Consider the following 18008-nt stretch of genomic DNA (forward strand, 5'->3'; position numbering starts at 1 on the left):
TTGGTCCATGTATTGAACAAGGATGGGTTGCCTTGCCCTCCTTAATTTTGTTTTGCTAGGGATGGGGGTGACTCTGGCTTTAGGCTCGGTAGGTGGTGTTGATCCTCCTCCTCTGTAATTTGTGGTGGTTTCTGTTGTAGCTTGCTCTCGGTATGCTTCTGTTGCGTTTTGGCTTCGGCCCTGGTTTTAATGGAAGCCAGCTCTTCAAAAAAAAAAAACAAAACAAAAATTAAAAGTAAAATCACAAAAAAAAAAATTAAAAAAAAATTAAAAAAAAATAAATAAGTGTTGGGGACATGAGGGGAATTATGTAAAATGAGAGGGGCAAGTAGTGGGTGAACAGAGCGGCAGAGCCAAAGAGGAGTAGGGGTGCAAGGATGGCCACTCGAAGCTCTCAACTCTCCAGCAAAGAAATGAGAGCCATCACTAGAGTTAACCCCAAGAAATGCCCAAAATTACAAGCGTAAAACCCTAATCCACCATCACCACCACCACCGACCATGAGCACCACCAGATCCCCTGTGACAATGCCCCACCGTAACAGCCCTACCACCTCACCCTCATCGCTTCCCTTGGTCGTCACTCTCAATTGCATCGATGATTTTGGGATGGAGCAGGACTCCTTGTCCGGCGTCGCCGCCGTCGAGCACGTGCCGCTCAGTCGTCTCGCGGAAGGCAAGATCGAGTCTGCCTCCGCCGTTCTCCTCCAGTCCCTCGCCTACCTCCCACGGGCCGCCCAGCGCCGCCTCCGCCCCTACCAGCTCATCCTCTGCCTCGGCTCCGCCGACCGCGCCGTAGACTCGGCCTTGGCCGCAGACCTGGGGCTCCGGCTCATCCACGTAGACGTATCGCGCGCCGAAGAGATTGCTGACACGGTCATGGCGCTCTTCCTCGGGTTGCTGCGCCGGACGCACATGCTCTCCCGCCACACACTCTCCGCTTCGGGATGGCTCGGCTCGATCCAACCGCTGTGCCGCGGGATGAGACGGTGTCGAGGCTTGGTTTTGGGGATTATCGGTAGATCTGCATCGGCTAGGTCTCTGGCCACAAGGAGCTTGGCCTTCAAAATGAACGTTCTCTATTTCGATGTTCAAGATGTAGAGGTACTGATTCGATCAAATTTAGTTCTCTGAAACTCATATTCAGCTAAACTGAACTAAAAATCGATGTTTAGTGGCTCGAAGAGTGCATCTTTTGAAGTTTTTGAATTCATTTTTAAGTTTTAACATTTGAGTAGCTGAAATATGTGACATTTGAATGTGCTTTTTATTGTTCATATTGATATTGCTGAGACAGTGAACTTCTTTCTGATGTTTATTGAAGCATATTATGATGGAAAATGTGGAAAAGTTTGGGTATTCGATCCTAATCTACGTTCCCAACCTAAAATGTAGTATAACTGTATAATTGACTATGAATCTGGTAGCGGAAAAAAAAAAAAAAAAAAAAAAACCGAGAGAGAGTAGATTTGGTTCATTTTGATGTTTGAAGTTAAATTGTGGTTCATTAATATTTTCTTTTTGGATTGGAATGGGTTAGGTTTATTGGAGCAGAATGCATTACTTGTCGAGAAATTGTGGACTTTTAGTTTTTTACTTATTTAATTATCTATTGGGGTGGTGGGTACACGTTGATGTTTTAGTTGCGAAGTACTGCTTCCTCGTATCCTAAAGATTATATGAATTCTGGAAAGTATAGTGTCTTGAAATGGTTTCACTATATATTTTTCAAATTAAGCGACTTGTAAACTTAATGAAACTTCTTATGGAAATAAAATTGTTTTTGCCACTTTTATTGATGGAAATTGACTAAGAATTGGCACTGTGTACTTTTTAGTTTGGAACTAACTTTAGCGTCTCATATTTGGTTCTTCTGGTTGAATTTATTATGTACTGTATAAACGTTTTGCCTGATACAATATCTCAGGTGAATGGAAAAGTGAGCAGGTCTCACATAAGCTTTCCACCTGCTGCCAGAAGAATGGATACACTTAATGATTTATTGGCTGCAAGTGACCTCATCTCACTGCACTGTGCTCTGACGAATGAAACAGTTCAGATTCTAAATGCTGAATGCTTACAGCATGTAAAGCCTGGTACATTATTCTTCATTTTGATCCCTGTTTAAGGAGTTTTGTGGTCCTTGTATTTTATATTAGCATGGAATGATTTTTAAGTCTTGTTGTGCAGGTTCATTTCTGGTAAACACAGGAAGCTGTCAACTATTGGACGATTGTTCTGTGAAACAGCTTCTGATTGATGGAATTTTAGCTGGTTGTGCTTTAGATGGTGCTGAAGGGCCACAATGGATGGAAGCATGGGTATGCTAACTCTTTGTGGGCTATCTATATGTTACCGTAGGCTGTGTAACTGTGTCAATTTCTGGCAAATACTTGTGCTTGATTGCTTCAGTGTGCTTTTCATTATATCCAGTTAGTCTAGTTTCTCTTTCACTCCGTTGCTGGAGTTTTTGCCACTTTCTTGCCATGTTTGAATGTCAGGACTTGCTCATAAAAGCTTGGGAGCTTTCAACTATTTATAAACCATATTCTCTTGCGAACTGTACGCACTAATAGGCAACTTATGTGTATGTCTGGTTGTTTTCTTTCTAGCCTCACCCATCTTCTCATTGATTGCCCACTTGGTATCTGAATTATTAGATGTAGATTTTTCTTATAGGAGTAGGAAAAAAAAATGCACCTACATTCTTAGCATAAATTGTCTTTGAACTAACATGTGGCTCTGTAGCCTTTCTTTGAAACCACATTATTAGATGTAGATTTTTCTTATAGGAGTAGGAAAAAAAATGCACCTACATTCTTAGCATAAATTGTCTTTGAACTAACATGTGGCTCTGTAGCCTTTATTTGAAACCACATGGTGTTTTGTGTGCTGTTAAAATGTGATAAGATAACTTTTGGGCATGAAAGGCGGAAGGGTATGGAAATTTCACCTGCTTCTGGATGATAGTATATTCTATGTATTTTTCGTCTTTATTCCTACACATGCATGAATGACGCCCATGAGGAGCATCTTAATTCGATATACCAGGTTGGTGCTAAGATATCTTATCTTGGGTTTACTTCAGGTAAAGGAGATGCCCAACGTGTTGATACTGCCACACAGTGCAGATTATAGTGAAGAAGTATGGATGGAGATAAGGGAGAAAGCTATCTCCATATTGCAGGCATTCTTTTTTGACGGGATTGTTCCAAAAGATTCTGTATCTGATGAGGAGAATGAAAGTGAAATAGGTGATAAAAATGAAGAGTCGGATAAGCTGGACAGAGAAAGTAACTTGCAGCTATCCGTTGTTGAGCAACCAACTGAAGTCAATCATGCAAGTTCGGAAAGCTCTCAGAATAAAGAAGCTATTAAATCCAAGGGGTCTCTTAGCCAGCACCAACTTTCAAATTTATCTCAAAGTGCCACTCGACCTGATGTAAGACGAGGCAGATCAGGTAAGAAAGCCAAAAAGAGGCATGCACACCAAAAAACCCGGCAAAAATCAGATGATCCTTCACGAGAAATAGAAAGTACCTCACAGCAGGAGGAAGATACAGCTATGAGTGGAACTGAACAAGCGTTAAGTTCAAGTTCTCGGTTTGCCTCCCCAGAGGACTCGAGAAGTAGGAAAACTCCAATAGAATCAATGCAAGTATCTCCTTCCGAACAGCTTCAAAAATCTATTAAGAGGCTCAGTGGAAAGCCTGGTGAGCTGTTGAAGGATGGGTATGTTGTCTCTTTGTATGCAAGAGATCGTCCCACTCTCCATGTCTCAAGGCAAAGAGTTAAAGGTGGTGGTTGGTTCCTAGATACTATGTCAAATGTAACAAAAAGAGATCCTGCAGCGCAGTTTCTCATTGTTATTAGAAGCAAGGTAAGTATGCAAGAACTCACTTATTCTCTTGGCCCTAAAGACCTAAATTGTAAGCCTTTTATTCAATCTATGCTGACTACTGTGTTAATTGCAATCTGGTTAGCTGATATGAGATAATCGATTCCTTATTATAGGACACAATTGGTTTGCGATCTTTTGCTGCTGGTGGAAAGTTATTACAGGTAATATTACTTTGAATGAGATTAAAAATTGATCTTAAAAGTTGACTACCTGACTATTTAAACATCTGGGATTAAAATCAAGTGCTACATTAACATTGCAGATAAATAGAAGAATGGAATTTGTCTTCGCTAGTCACAGTTTCGATGTCTGGGAGAGTTGGATGTTGGAAGGTACCTTGGGGGAATGTAAGCTGGTTAACTGTAGAAATCCTTTGGTAAGTTCCCTTACTAGTTATTTTATGTACTTGCATTACATTCTGCTTTCATGTATTTTAGATTGCGAATTTGACACTACGTACATATTTTTTGAATGTAAAAAACACGTACTTGAGTGTATTTTTTTTAAATTCCATTTTTCGTACATGTCTTAATGATTTGTTGAATTGCACTTTTTAAAAACTCCAACGTATGATACAAGTAGGTACGTACTTTTCAAGTTTAATACTCTAGACACATTTTTCAATAATACATATAAAATTCACGTATTTCTATATGTATTTTTAACATATTATTGGAAAACAAACATAAATAAATATTAAAATGTAAAAAAAGGCCAAATTTTCAAAGTATCGTTTTAGATAAGTTGCTGAATAATACATGTATGTATTTTTCACGTACTATACTGTTCTGTAGTTTACCAACTATGGTGCACAGTGAAGAGCAATGGTAGTTCTATAACCATAGGTGATTAAGTTTTCTTTGGACGAACATCTCTCTTCCCCCAACCCCGAGCATAAATAAAGAAGAAAACTCTCCTGTTTAAATCTTTGGTCTCCCGAATCTATTATTTTAAATTATTTTGTGCTTGCGTTATATTTATTTTTAAGGGTTATACATTAACTGACCAGGAAACGATACTATAAAAATTTGCCTCTTGTTCTCCAGACTCTATGTTGTAATTCTCTGCCCAAATAGTCGTAGAAGTGCTAAATTGTGAGGGTTTTGTTTGGCTAATTAAGTCAAGCTTATTATTCAATGAAGGACGAACTTATTGTTCAATGAAGGATAATTTTCTGATGATTTGCTTTTATGCCTCAGAGTGAACATTTTCTGTTGTCAATACTGCATATGTTCATTCCATGTGAATTTCATAAAACTATAATTATTGCTGCCAATTTCATCCCTCTCATCTTCCGAATGCTTCATTGATACAAAACTGTAGGCTGTTTTGGATGTAAGCATCGAGATTCTGGCCACCGTAGGGGAAGACGACGGGGTTACACGCTGGCTTGATTAGACTGCGACAGGAAAAAGAGTAAGAATCCTAACTTTTTCATTCTGATTCTTTCCTCTTTCTGAGGCTTGTATCATTTTAAAACAGCTTGAAACTTGTAAAGCGTTCTAATTCTTATTATTTTTGGTTCTCTACACTTCCTTTTTTCTCTGTTTTTTCCGGGTTTTCCTCGCATAATGTTATGAGCTGGTAGAGGATTTGTGTTGTGGGTTATTCAGCCTCCAGACATGAGGTTCATGTATTGTGTAATGTATAAGTGATATCCTTTGTTCCAAGGGATGGCGGTTGCATGACTCATCTCTCAGGGAAGTTTCTCCATCATCGTACCAATTTGCAGATTTTCGATGTGCTTATTGTGCGGAATCCAGAGCTGTGACGTGATGCAGCATTAGCCTTACTAAAAATCTGTTCGATGTTTGTTGTCCACAAACCATATCTGCCTTCCTGTTGGAATTGCTGTTATGTGCTCGAATTCATTTGAGACACGAGCAAAACTCGTGCAAGTACTTGGAGTAAAGAGAAATTTCTGTTGCCCTTTCAATTTGACCCACATTGCAACGATAACCATTCAAATTTTGAGTGCAAAGAGAGGAACTCACTGCTCTGCGAAGTCTATGTCCGCGGTTCTATATTATGGACGGGGTACGGGGGTAGTACAACGAACTCGGGTTAAGAACACAAGTAATCAATAGTTTTGTTACTGAATGGCCCCTATAAGCAAACTAAATTGCAACTTTCTCTTCCTTTTTCTATTATATTTGTCTCTTTATCTCTCTTTTTGTATGAAATACTTTAGTTGAAAAGCCTTGGTTGTCTTTAACCTTACCCATAGTATCATGCATCCACTCTCGACATATGTTGGCATAAACTTTCGGCATATGTTGACATAAATTGGCAGGTGCCAACTAGGTGCTTGATGAAATAGTCCAATGAAGCTTTTGTGGTTAACATTATGACCCTATTGTTTGAAAATTATGACTACGCCACTACTTACAAATATGATAATCAAAATGCCAACGACTAAACCACACGGCTTTTCCTTAATTAACCATGCAGTTTAGTTTGACCAACTAAATTAATACTCCTTCCAATTATGTAAAACCGAATCAGGATCCTCTCCTGAGCTTAAGAGGCTTAGCCTCTTAAGCAAATCACACGGACCGTTGATTTTTTATCCAACGGCTGCAATTGTTATAAACTTTTAGAGGGGCTCCCTGTTTGTAGCCGTTGGATCAAAAATCAACTGCTTATGTGATTTGCTCAAGAGGCTCAGCCCTAAGCTCAAGAGAGGATCCTGATCCTGTAAAACCAACCTGTGGATGCAAATTTCTTCCTCCTTGTTCTTAGACAACATCGGGGGGCGGTGGGGTGCTTTGCCCGCATAATTTCCGATGCCAAAGTTAGAATTTTTTAGGGAAAAGTGTTTGAAAAATTTAGAGAATTTTAGCAAGAGAATTGGAAATGAACTTTGAGGAAAAGAATGAGGTTTAAATAGGAGAGTGGCCGGCCTTCTAGGGTGAGAGAGGACCAGCCACCTAGCCTTCTTTGTGGGCTAGGTTCTTGATTTGTGTTAATTTGGGAGTTATGGAATAATGACCTAATCAATTAGCTAATTAATAGAATAATTACCTAATTGATTAGCTAATCAATATAATAAAAAGGGAAGATTTTGGGAGTTACATTGTGGAGAATATTGGATGATGATGGATGAAATAGATTTTGAATTGTTACCTATTTTGGGCACTTTTGACTTGGTTGTGGGATGATTGCCTGCTGCTCGCGCGTAGAAATCCTGGTATGCCTCAAGGGTATTTTTGTCTTCTTATATCCAAAAATCCACGTGTTGCCTTGTGATTATTTTTGGCCCCACAAATGCCCCCACACCTGTTGGATTGCTCGTAGGAAAGGGCAGCAGGTGTATAGATCTTTCTGTTTTAGGAAACTTAGGACTGCTTCCTATTTTGATGTAAATTCCCTCTTTAATAGGAAATTAGATCCTTCTAGGAAAGGGAAATAAATTTCTCTCAAGGCTTATTTAAGTCCACCTTAAGTGGGTTATTAAATCAACTTTGGAGAGCAATTTATTCTACCCTACAAGAGAGAAAGCTTAGAGGATATTTGTTCCCCCTCCTCTAGCAATCTTCTACATCTTGCCCGTGCAAAGGACCGTCTTTCGTTGCTTTCTTTGTCTTCTCTATGCTGCACCGATGTAAGAAAAATTTAATTTTTTTGTCTTCTTCTTGGATAGTGCTGTCGCGGGGTAGCCGTCGAGGTGGTGTTACACGTCGGCTGGTAGAGGCAAGGAGTCGGCTCGACATAGGCCTAGGATGTGTTATGGCAAGGACCACTGTTTCAGGTTGCTCGACTTGGCTAGAGCCAAGGGCAACTTGTGCGGCTAGGGTCGCGGATTGTGGCATTGGGGCACAGTGCTAGGCGAGCCGCATGGCTCATGTCCTTTAGGCTCTTGGACCTGACACGGGCCAACCGGTGATTGGGAGAAATGAGGTAGTCGCGAGCCTCATGGGCTACTGAAAATGCTGGACATGCAGACCTCATGCCTGCTAGTTTGAGAGGAAAAAAATGAAGGAAAAGCCAATATAGGTTGAGCTCTCCTGCTGAGTACCGTGAATGGCGTTGGTTGCTTAGTCATCTTCGTCGAGAAAATGTGGGCTGCTCCCAAGAGAGGAGATGAATAGGATCAAGGCGGATGCATTGGCTCGTCCAATCGTTGTTTATGGATCCCGCTGCAAGTGAAGGTGGGAAAAGAGATTTTCCCTGCCTGCTCAACAGATGCCAGCTGAGAAAAAACCAAAGACTTCTTCTGCTGCTTATAAGGGTTCGCCTGCTACCGAGAGGCCTGTGATTCACATGACTTCTTCCAATGGAAAGAAAAATGAGGCTGCTAGATCTGAGCATGTGGCGCCTGCTTTGTCGAGAATGGCTTATACAATTACTGATAGGATTGCTCAGCGTAAAGGTTCTATCATACCCCTAGTGCCGAAGTTTGTACCAAGACGTCCATTGGGAGACAAGTCCAGTTCACCTTTAGAGAGGCCTGCTATTATGAAGAGCGATAAGGTAGACTCTGCTACTAAAGCGGCGCCAATACCCACTCCCTCTACTGTTGAGACTGATTTTCCTTTTGGGAATGAGGAGACTGCTCGCATGGGCAGCTATGAGAAATCCACTAAGCTTGCTTCTAAGGAGGCTGCTAAGATCTGTGTGCTCTTGAAACCAGATTTGCTTAAAGACATACACTTGTGCCCAGTTTGTTGATGGCATTAGAAAGGTTTGTTTGCCCAAGTTCATTTGCGAAGCATACAACTTAATATAGAAGGACTGCTCTGCTTGCTATGATGCAGATATAACAAAGCTGCCAATGAGGTGGTGAAGACTATTGCAGCTGAAGCTTATTCCTCGTTACTTTGAAGGGGTCTAATATTTCTGCCCTTACTTCTCTGCAGCTTGAGACCGCTTGCTAAGAGATCGTTGACTTGAAGACTAGACTTGACACGATCCAAGTTAAGTATGAAAGTGCAGAAACGGAGATTGGATGTTACATACCTTAGATTCAAGATCTTGAGTTTGTAGTTTTTGAGCTTCATTTCGCTACTTATGCAAAGGATGAAGAGTTGATTGTTGCTTATAATCAAGTGATCCACTTTAAGAAAATCGTCGATAGGTTTGAACCCCAAGTGTTGGAACTTCAAGGTGTACTGAAGATCAACGAAAGTCTGAAGAAGGAAGTGGATGAGTTGCAGCGCATCTATGTTGGTCTGTTCGAGGAGAATGTGCAGCTGAAAGGTGAGAAAGATGGGCTCGAGGTTTCTAGACCTTCTTTATTTCTCCGAAAGACTTGCTTGCTTTTACTTTTGAGGCTTCCATTGGTGAAGTAGTTGAAGAAGTTGGTGTATAAGCTAGGATAGCTGAGGGTGAAGCACTGGATGATGCTGCTGCTGAAGGTGTGGTGACTGAGTAGTCGTGGGATGTCCAAGCTACTAAAGTGTAGTCTTCTAGGTAGCTTTTAGGATTTTCTTTGTTTTTCCTTGTAGTTCTTGTTTTTCTTGAACTCCTTCGGCCTTCGCTAGTTGTTTATAAACATGCTTCCTTTGATTTTCTTCATCTTCGCTTCTTTTGTTCATGCCCTAACCTTTAGACTTTATAGACTAGTGGCAGGCGTGCTACTTTTTTATAAGCAGATAGGCCCGCGTAGCCTATGCAGCTGTAGGTGTTGGTGTAGAACTTTGCAAAGTTGTTATCCATAGGGTTGGCAACCGAATGTCTTACTTACAGAAGCAGACAAGTCCACGTAACCACTAAGCTGTTAACCTTGGCTTTCTCTAATTTCGTAGGTTGCGTAGCAAGTATCACAACACTTAGAACTTAGTGTAAGTTGTTCCACGTTTGGCAGAGGTGAAGCTTATCGACTACGTAGCATGTCGACAGTGGATAAAGCTTCATATATGCACGCTAGCTTGTTTAACATTTCACAAGAATGTGCAGTTGTATAAGTCTAGCGTGGCTTTACTGCTCGAAGGGCAAGATGTAAGCAGCCTTCTGCAAACTGTAGGCTACCTTAGTGCACTCAGTAGCAATTTTAGGGTTCCAGGGCAGCCGTCCATCGGATGTACTGCGTAATGTGCCCCCTTCGTATCTAGGGCCCAGTTCTCCACGGATTAGGCCAAAATACCCAAAATCCTTCAGTTAGCTAAGCCTTGAAAAAGACCATTGTGGCTACTTCTAGGAATCCTGGTGCAAGCCATCGTGTATCTAGTTATACTAGGGCAGTCAGGCTCATCCACGTCTGGATATTCGAAGTGTAGAGTTTATCCTCCCGTCTTAGAGAGTTGACCTATGTGGGTGTCGAGGAATTTGTTTACCCTTTCACACTAGAGAGCATGGTTGGTCCCTCGAGAGGCACAATGCCTGCGATGAGCCAAGTTGTTGTAAGTATGCAGCTGAACCCCATGTGCAGAAACAAAAGCAAGATAACAAGAGCATGGTTGGTCCCTCGAGAGGCATAATCTACGTCTCTTCTTTTGCAGTGCAGGAATGATCAATTGTTGCAAGTATGCAGCTGAGCCAAGTTGTGATTACTTCTAAATTCCTCATTGAAAAAGAATGAAATGAACCAGAGCTTAGCTATAAAGTAGAAACTGAATAACAACTGGATAGTCCTCGGCTTGTGAAGTGGTGCCCGTCGAGCTGCTTGAGTCTTTGGGCTTTGATGTAGTGTGAGGTCACATATGGTACTTCTTCGTTTGTAGGCGCTCCACTATTTTTTGATCTTTTTGTCGTTTCATAGTGGTAAGGGTGTAATTACTCTTGTCGCCTACTCTGCTGATCTTGTACGGACCTTCCCAGATGGGATCCATCTTTTTAGAGCCTTCTCTGTGGGCAGTGATGAAGGCTTTTCTTAAGACTAGATCTTCGGGCTGGAACTACGGGATCTTGGCCCTTTTGTTGTAGCTGGAAAGGAGTTGTTGTTGGTAGGCTGCGATACGGGTGATGATCTGCTCGCACTTCTCCTCTGCTAGATCTAAGCTTGTGGCCATTTCTTTATTGTTTTGCTCAATACTTGGTAGTAGAGCGATGATACTTGGCTTGATGGCATTGGAATGAATGATTGCTTCTGATCCAAATGCCAAAGAAAAAGGAGTCTCACCGGTTGCTCATCTTTTGGTGGTGCAATATGCCCATAAACATCCGAGGAGTTCGTCTGGCCATTTTCCTTTCTTGTTGGTGAAGGATTTCTTAAGGCAGTCGAGGATCATCTTGTTGGATACTTCAGCCTACCTATTGCCTTGAGGATATCTCTATGTGGGCATGTGCTACTTGATGCCATACTTTTGGAAGAACTTCGCCATATCTTTGCCCACGAATTGCAGATCGTTGTCGGTGACGATGGATTAAGGGATGCTAAATCGACAAATGATGTTCCTCTATATGAAGTGCTCTATGTCCGTTGCCACGATCATCATGCCTCTGCCCCCAGTAGCAGGCGGTATAAGTCTTACCAGGTTGATTGCCCACTGCATAAACGGCCAAGGACTCGTATACATGTGTAGCTCACTAGCAGGCAGTGTTAGTATAGGCTTGTAGCGTTGGTAGCGGTCGCACTTTTATACTAACTCCTTAGCATCTTGGTGCATGGTAGGCCAATAGTAGCCTGCGTTAAGAACCTTCTATGCTAAGGATCGACCTCTGAAGTGATTTCCATAAACGCTTTCATATATTGAGCTTAGAACCTTCAAGTCATCGGGAGGCGCTAGACATTGAAGATGTGGTCTGGTGTAGGATCTTCGAATGAGAATGCCGTTCCATATGTAATAGCGTGCTGCCTTGATTTAGAGCTTCCTATACTTCAATCTTTCCGTGGAGAATGTGCCATTAACCAGGTAGTCTACAACGGAATCTTGCCAGTTTGGAGTTGTACTAACCTGTGACACCTCGGCTGCTGGTTTCGCCTCTATGTTTGGCTTGTCTAGATATTCCTCCGAGATAGAGCGTTTAAGTTGGTCGTCGAAAGCAGAGCCTAGGCCGGCTAGTGCATCCACGTGAGCGTTGTCTACCGTCAAGTTTTTTGCCATTCGAAGGCCTGCTAGTAGGGTTTCATACTTTGTTTCGTTGTTGGGTACTTTAAAGCCTAGATTGATCGCCTGTTCGGGTATCGAATCGTCTAGGGTGACAAAGACCACCTGTTCTCGAACCTTTGTAGTTGGATGAGTCGTCGACATGCAAATGCCAGAAGTCTCCATCGGGTAGAGCAGGCGCGGCTAGGGCGTGCTAGGCTGCATTCGAGGCATCGTTAGGTCGCTCTGTTGCATTGTGAATGCATGGCAGGGAGTCGTGGAGTTAGGGCCATGTTACACGTAGCAGGAGATGCTCAATTGCCGGTATTGGACCATTTTAAAGCTAAATTAGGGTCGGCTAGGGCTGTGTGACGCGCAATCGAAGGTAATGCTCAACTGCCGATACATGTTGCTCATATGTAGAATCTTTTGGGGCGACGAAGGCAAAACTTGCTTCCGAGTGTGTCTTTCCAGTGTTCATATGTCATTGGCGTGTCTTTTGGACCGAGTTGTTGTGTTCATCAGAAAACTTTGCATCCGTTAAGGTCTACGTCTTTATCTTCGCACGTCTGGATTGAGCGGAATAATGCGTCATGAAGGTGACTACGTGCGTTTGAAGGTAAAACTTGAGCTTTCGGGTTGCAACAACTATCGCCAAAGTTAGCTTTTGAATTTTTGATAGCATCGATGAGAGCTTTTGAACTGTGGAATACAGGTAGTCGGGCCTCTAACTCTTCTCATATGATGGTAGAGCTTATTGCTGCTTCAGATACCGTCAAACATATGAATAAGTCCCCATCTGCTTCCAGTTTGGATAGTATGGAGGTGATGTCGGGTGCTTCTTCAAGTCCTTGAATGTGCATTGGCGAGCCTCATGCCAAAGTGTATGCATCTCTGCTAAAGCGAAAGAGTCTACTAGAGTTAGATCTTCTTTCATGATCAATTTTCTTAATAGCGGGTGGTCTGGTGGAAGTCCTTTTTGGAATGCTGCTCTAGCTATCGAGTCGTTGCACCCAACTATCCTTGCCTTCTCTGCTTTGAACCTCTTCACATAGTCACGAAGCGACTCTTTTGGGTTCTTCTTGACGTTGAACAAATGGTCGGACTTCTTTTTTATCGAGCGATAGGATGAATATTCTTTGGTCAAAACCAAAGAAAGTTCGTCTAAACTCCGGATAGATTGTGACGGCAGGGTGTAGAACCAATCTTGCGCCTCGCTTTGTAGAGTGGTGGCGAATATCTTGCACATGAGATCGTCATTGTTTCGATAGAGGATCATTGCGCCTAGGTAGTGCTTTACATGTCTATCCGAGTCTTCATCCCCTTTGAAAGATATGAAATATAGCATGATGAACTCGCATGGAGGCTCTGCTCATTTGATCTCGTCTGTGAAGGGTGACCTACTTATGTTGGTCATGTTCCATCATAATGCCTTGTCTGCGACCTCGTTGCGTTGAAAATTACGCAATCGCTTGGTCAAGAGTCTCTCTACTTTTTCTTGAATTTGCCTTTGTTGGGGTAGTAGAGCTCTCGGCTGCCCCCAGCCGTGACTTGCTGGTCTAGGCTGCTCTTCCATGTGTTTGGGTTGTATATGTCGCAGATGCGGTGTATATGGTGCATTCTTAGCAGGCGAGCGAGTTCTTCGCAGGCTGCTGGTTGAGCTTGAGCCGGATTAATTGACTGCTTCTCTCCGTCCGTTGTGCTGCCTACTCCGATGTAAGGTGAATGATGCTCCTTTCGGGCTTGGTCGCGAATAAACACTTCGCCTGGAAGGTTGCTCATGTTGACTATCGGAGTGTGACCCCAACCGTGAATGTACGCTTGTCTATGGGCCTAGTTGAGAGTGCGCGCTCCTCCGCGCTCTAAGATGGGAGTATATGTTATCTCGGGGGCCCAATTGGGAGTGTACACTGCGCTCGGTTCGTGGCTGATTGAGTGGCTGCTTACCGGGATGCTGCTAGAAAGGTTCTTTGTCTCCTTTGTCCTACTTCAAGACACCTCGTTTATGGCACGTTGCATCTCGGTGCGCTGTAAGAGCTGGTTCACCAAGGTCGTCTGCTGTGCGTGGGCACTCGTCAACTCTATAACTTGTCAAGACAAGTGTTGTTTTCCATTTGAGTTAGAATAGCTTAGAAGGAATGTGTCTCCTTAAGTAGTGGAAGTGTGGTACACTCTGGGCGCGAGATTTGAGTTAGGAAATGTCAAATCCGCAGAAAAATGTGGTGAAAATGCTCCCAGTTCGATCGTCGGTCCGGAAATTTGAAGCCGGGACGGTTGAACTAATCTTAGATCAATTTAGGTTACTTGGAAGGCCACAGGAGCAAATTGGGCCTTAGGAGTAGGCTGGGCCACGGGAGTGGACTGCTCGGTGAAAGCAGGCTGGGCCACGAGAGTAGGCTGCTCGGTGGGAGTAAGCTGGGTCACGGGAATGGGCTACTTGGCATGCGACACACGTGGGTGCGCGGCTAGGGCTCGGCTTGGCAATGCATTGGGCTTGGAGTGACATGGCTTAGGCCGTGGTTTTGGTGTCATGGGCCTTAGATGGCACGGCTAGGGCTTGCTTAGATGGCATGGCTTAGGCCGTCATGGTGGTGCCATGGACCTCGCCGTAGGTAGTGGTCATGGTGGCCACCGCGGTGGTTGCCATGGTGGAGCCCCATAGCGGTGGTGCGTCTCCACCTATGATCACATTTAGCCTCGTGGATCACCACGGTCCTATTTCTTGAATATTGGAATTTTCACTTGTGGAATTTTCTAAATTTCTAGCCATTGTATTTCTCTTTTACGTTTTATCAAAGAATCTTTGCAAATAAAAATTTCTAATAATAAGAACGTAGGAAAAATATACAAATGGACAAGAAAAAATAGAGAAAAACCTTTTATGCAAGAGTCTTTTACGAGTGTGTGTACTTCAACTCTCAATGAAAGCACCAATTTGTGGATGCAAATTTCTTCCTCCTTGTTCTTGGACAAAATTGCACCTACAAAACAAATAACACATTTGGTTAAGACCAAGAGCCTCATGTGCCCACGATGAATAGGTGGCTTTGGCCGAAGATCCTCCGATCCCAAAGTTAAAATTTTGAGGGAAAAATGTTTGAAGAATTTAGAGAATTTTAGCAAGAGAATTGGAAGTGAACTTTGAGGAAAAGAATGAGGTTTAAATAGGAGAGTGGCCGGCCTCCTAAGGTGACAGAGGACCGGCCACCTAGCCTTGTTGGTGGGCTGGGTTCTTGATTTAGGTTAATTTGGGAGTTATGGAATAATTACCTAATCAATTAGCTAATTAATAGAATAATTACCTAATTGATTAGCTAATAAATATAATAAAAAGGAAAGATTTTGGGAGTTACATTGTAGAGAATATTGGATGAGGATCGATGAAATAGATTTTGAATTTTTACCTATTTTGGGCACTTTTGATTTGGTTGAAGGATGATTGTCCGCTGCTCGCGTGTATAAATCCCGGTATGCCTCAAGGGTATTTTTGTCCTCTTTTATTCAAAAATCCACATGTCGCTTTGTGATTATTTTTAGCTTCACACAACTAATATTAATACATGAGTATTTTGCCCATTAAATTAATCGTGTGGTTAACATTTGATTTGATAATTAAGTCATTAAACTAATCGGGTTTATTGGTTTAGTAGTTGCCAAATGGATTGGGCTTCTCTCAACTATGCTGGTAAGAAACTCTAGAGCTTTCCTTCCATGTCTTCATCTTTTGGAGAACAATATATTATATTTGAGAGATACTGACGTCATCTCAGCATAGCCCTTTGAGTGAAAACTATACAATGTTTAATATTATCTTCTTATATATAAAGCCGACATGTCTTTTGAATAGTGATTTTTGTCATTTTAATAGTGTTTTTTTAATAATTAATTGTTTTGTACAGTTATTTATTTATTTATTTATTTATTTTTAATTAATACCTCACAATAGGCTAATAATAATATGATTTAATCAATTGTTCATTAAATATTATTTTTTTTCTATTTTTAAACACGTTTAAAACATCTTAAGATGTGTGTAATGCCAATTATAAAAAAAGTTTTTCGCACCCGCATAATAATATGATTAAATTATTTGTCAAATGATTTTTATTTTTTTTTATTTTTAACAAACGATATTATCTACACTAAAGGAGAGGGGGTGGGCTTAGCCTCATAATAGGCTAGCAATAATGTGATTCAATCAGTTGTTATTAAATATTATTTTCTCTATTCTTAATGTAAATTCAATAGAAACCGATTTTATTATATGAATTCAGCTATTTTGATTAATTTCACGCGCGTACATGAAAATTACTTGTTACTATTGAGGAGATATTATCTACATTTGAAAAGGCCACCAAAAAGAACTTATTTATTATGAAAGGTTAAATAAAAAAAGGAGGGCTAATAAAGATTTTTTTTTTTTTTTTTTTTTTGGTGGTTACACAATGATATGGCAAGAGAAGATTATTACCCTGCTTGCAATTTTTTTTCAAATGTTAAGAGCAACTGGTGGTGGAAGGCAAGAGCAAGGGCATATAAGTTGTCTTTTGTGCAACTTAACTAGTTTTAAAAGAAAAAGAGCTAGGGCAAGTAAATATTTATTTTTTATTTTTATTTTTATACTTTGAAAATAAAACAAGGGGCTTTTGGATCTAGGTCCAAAAACTTAGGTAGTTTTTGGGACCAAGTCCAGTTATTCAATTACATATTTTGATATCAATTTTTCCCTTTCAGAAAAATATTTAAATTCTTTAATTTTTTTATCATTTATTCAGTTTTTAAATTTTGAATATTTAAATATTCAAACTAAAATATTATCTAGTAACTACCTACTATTTATGAAGAAAACAAAACCAATATAATCTAGTAACTACCTACCTATTGTCACATCCTGACTCAAGGTCCACCACATCTCGGGCCCGCTCCGCCACCGTAGCACGATATTGTCCGCTTTGGGCCTCGATCACGCCCTCACGGTTTTATTTCTGGGAACTCACACGAGAACTTCCCAGTGGGTCACCCATCATGGGAATGTTCTCGTGTGCTACTCGCTTAACTTCGAAGTTCCCATGGAACCCGAAGCCAGTGAACTCTCAAAAGACCTTGTGCTAGGTAGGGATGGGAATATACATATAAGGATCACTCCCCTGAGCGATGTGGGATGTTACACCTATTGTATAGGAAGAAAAATGCTTTATACCTACAAAATAGATATAATCTACCCGCAAAACAAAAATAAACTACCTATTGTATTGGAAGAAAAATGCTGGAAACCTACATGGCGGAACATAGAAATATAAATATGATATAATATACCGCCATTAAAGGAACGAATTTGGAGGGAAGAACACAAAACTATCACCCATGAAAAGAAGAGACAAAAAAGAGGAGGATTGATAGAGGGAATTGTTTGGAAGAAGGAAAAAATGAGGGATGAAACGGACTGGGGGTTGAGGTGATTATATGGCTATAACTAATCATACAATTAAGGGATTAGTTAAACCATAAATAATCTCATAATTAAGAAATTTTGTATATTTAGTACAATTCATAAGCCTAAGGGGTAAATATGGTACAAACTGCAAATAAACATACATGGAATCTCAATTATTGGACCTATTTCAATGAAGTGGACTAATTCTACTAATGGCTCACAAAATTGGATCTATATCAAGTTACCCCATAAAACAATTGTATAATTCTACTAAATTATTTCAAACATAATTAATTTGATGAAAAACATATAACCAACTAGAAATTGAAACAACAATATAAAAAATTCTAATTTTGAATTATTTTTCACTATTTCTTTTTTCTGAAATTCTTTTCTTTTCTTTTTTTTTTTTTTCATTTTTTCAGATTTTTCTTTTAGAATTTTTTCTTATTTCTGGTTTTTTGGTTTTTTTTATAAGTTTTTAATGTTAGATCAATCTTAGGCGTTAATTTGAAATCAGATGCACCAAATTGCGCCACATGACGAACCGTTAATATTTTTAAATTTTTTTTACTGTTGGAGCAATCCACGTCAGCTAACTGTTGCAGGTTTTGTGATATCTGATACAACGGGGCCCACCATTACAGGGTTTGTCGTGTCACTTTCCTTTTGGGCACGTGTAACGCATGTACCTGACATAAAAAATA

At 40.8% G+C, this 18008-nt stretch overlaps 1 protein-coding gene and 1 pseudogene across 4 annotated transcripts; one reads left to right on the forward strand and one right to left on the reverse strand.

Annotated features, from left to right (window-relative positions):
- Positions 1–312: 312 nt before the first annotated feature.
- Positions 313–5836, forward strand: LOC137734995 (C-terminal binding protein AN-like). Of its 4 annotated transcripts, none has more exons than XM_088696349.1 (8): positions 345–1103; positions 1927–2095; positions 2190–2320; positions 3088–3879; positions 4014–4061; positions 4163–4276; positions 5224–5316; positions 5572–5836. In XM_088696349.1, exons 1-7 carry the CDS (start codon positions 501–503, stop codon positions 5296–5298), a joined length of 1932 nt encoding a protein of 643 aa, XP_088552475.1. In that variant the 5' UTR covers positions 345–500; the 3' UTR covers positions 5299–5316; positions 5572–5836. The 4 variants fall into 4 exon arrangements, 3 of the variants coding, with proteins under 3 accessions (XP_068330446.2, XP_088552475.1, XP_068330447.2); XM_068474346.2 differs by having other exon boundaries at positions 358–1103; positions 5633–5836; XM_068474345.2 differs by having other exon boundaries at positions 313–1103; positions 5224–5836.
- A 6806-nt stretch (positions 5837–12642) lies between these two features.
- Positions 12643–14514, reverse strand: LOC148695806 (uncharacterized; annotated as a pseudogene).
- Positions 14515–18008: the final 3494 nt, after the last annotated feature.

This window comes from Pyrus communis, chromosome 7 (genome assembly GCF_041283825.1).
Source record: "Pyrus communis isolate YQ-2024b chromosome 7, ASM4128382v1, whole genome shotgun sequence".
NCBI lineage: Eukaryota > Viridiplantae > Streptophyta > Magnoliopsida > Rosales > Rosaceae > Pyrus > Pyrus communis.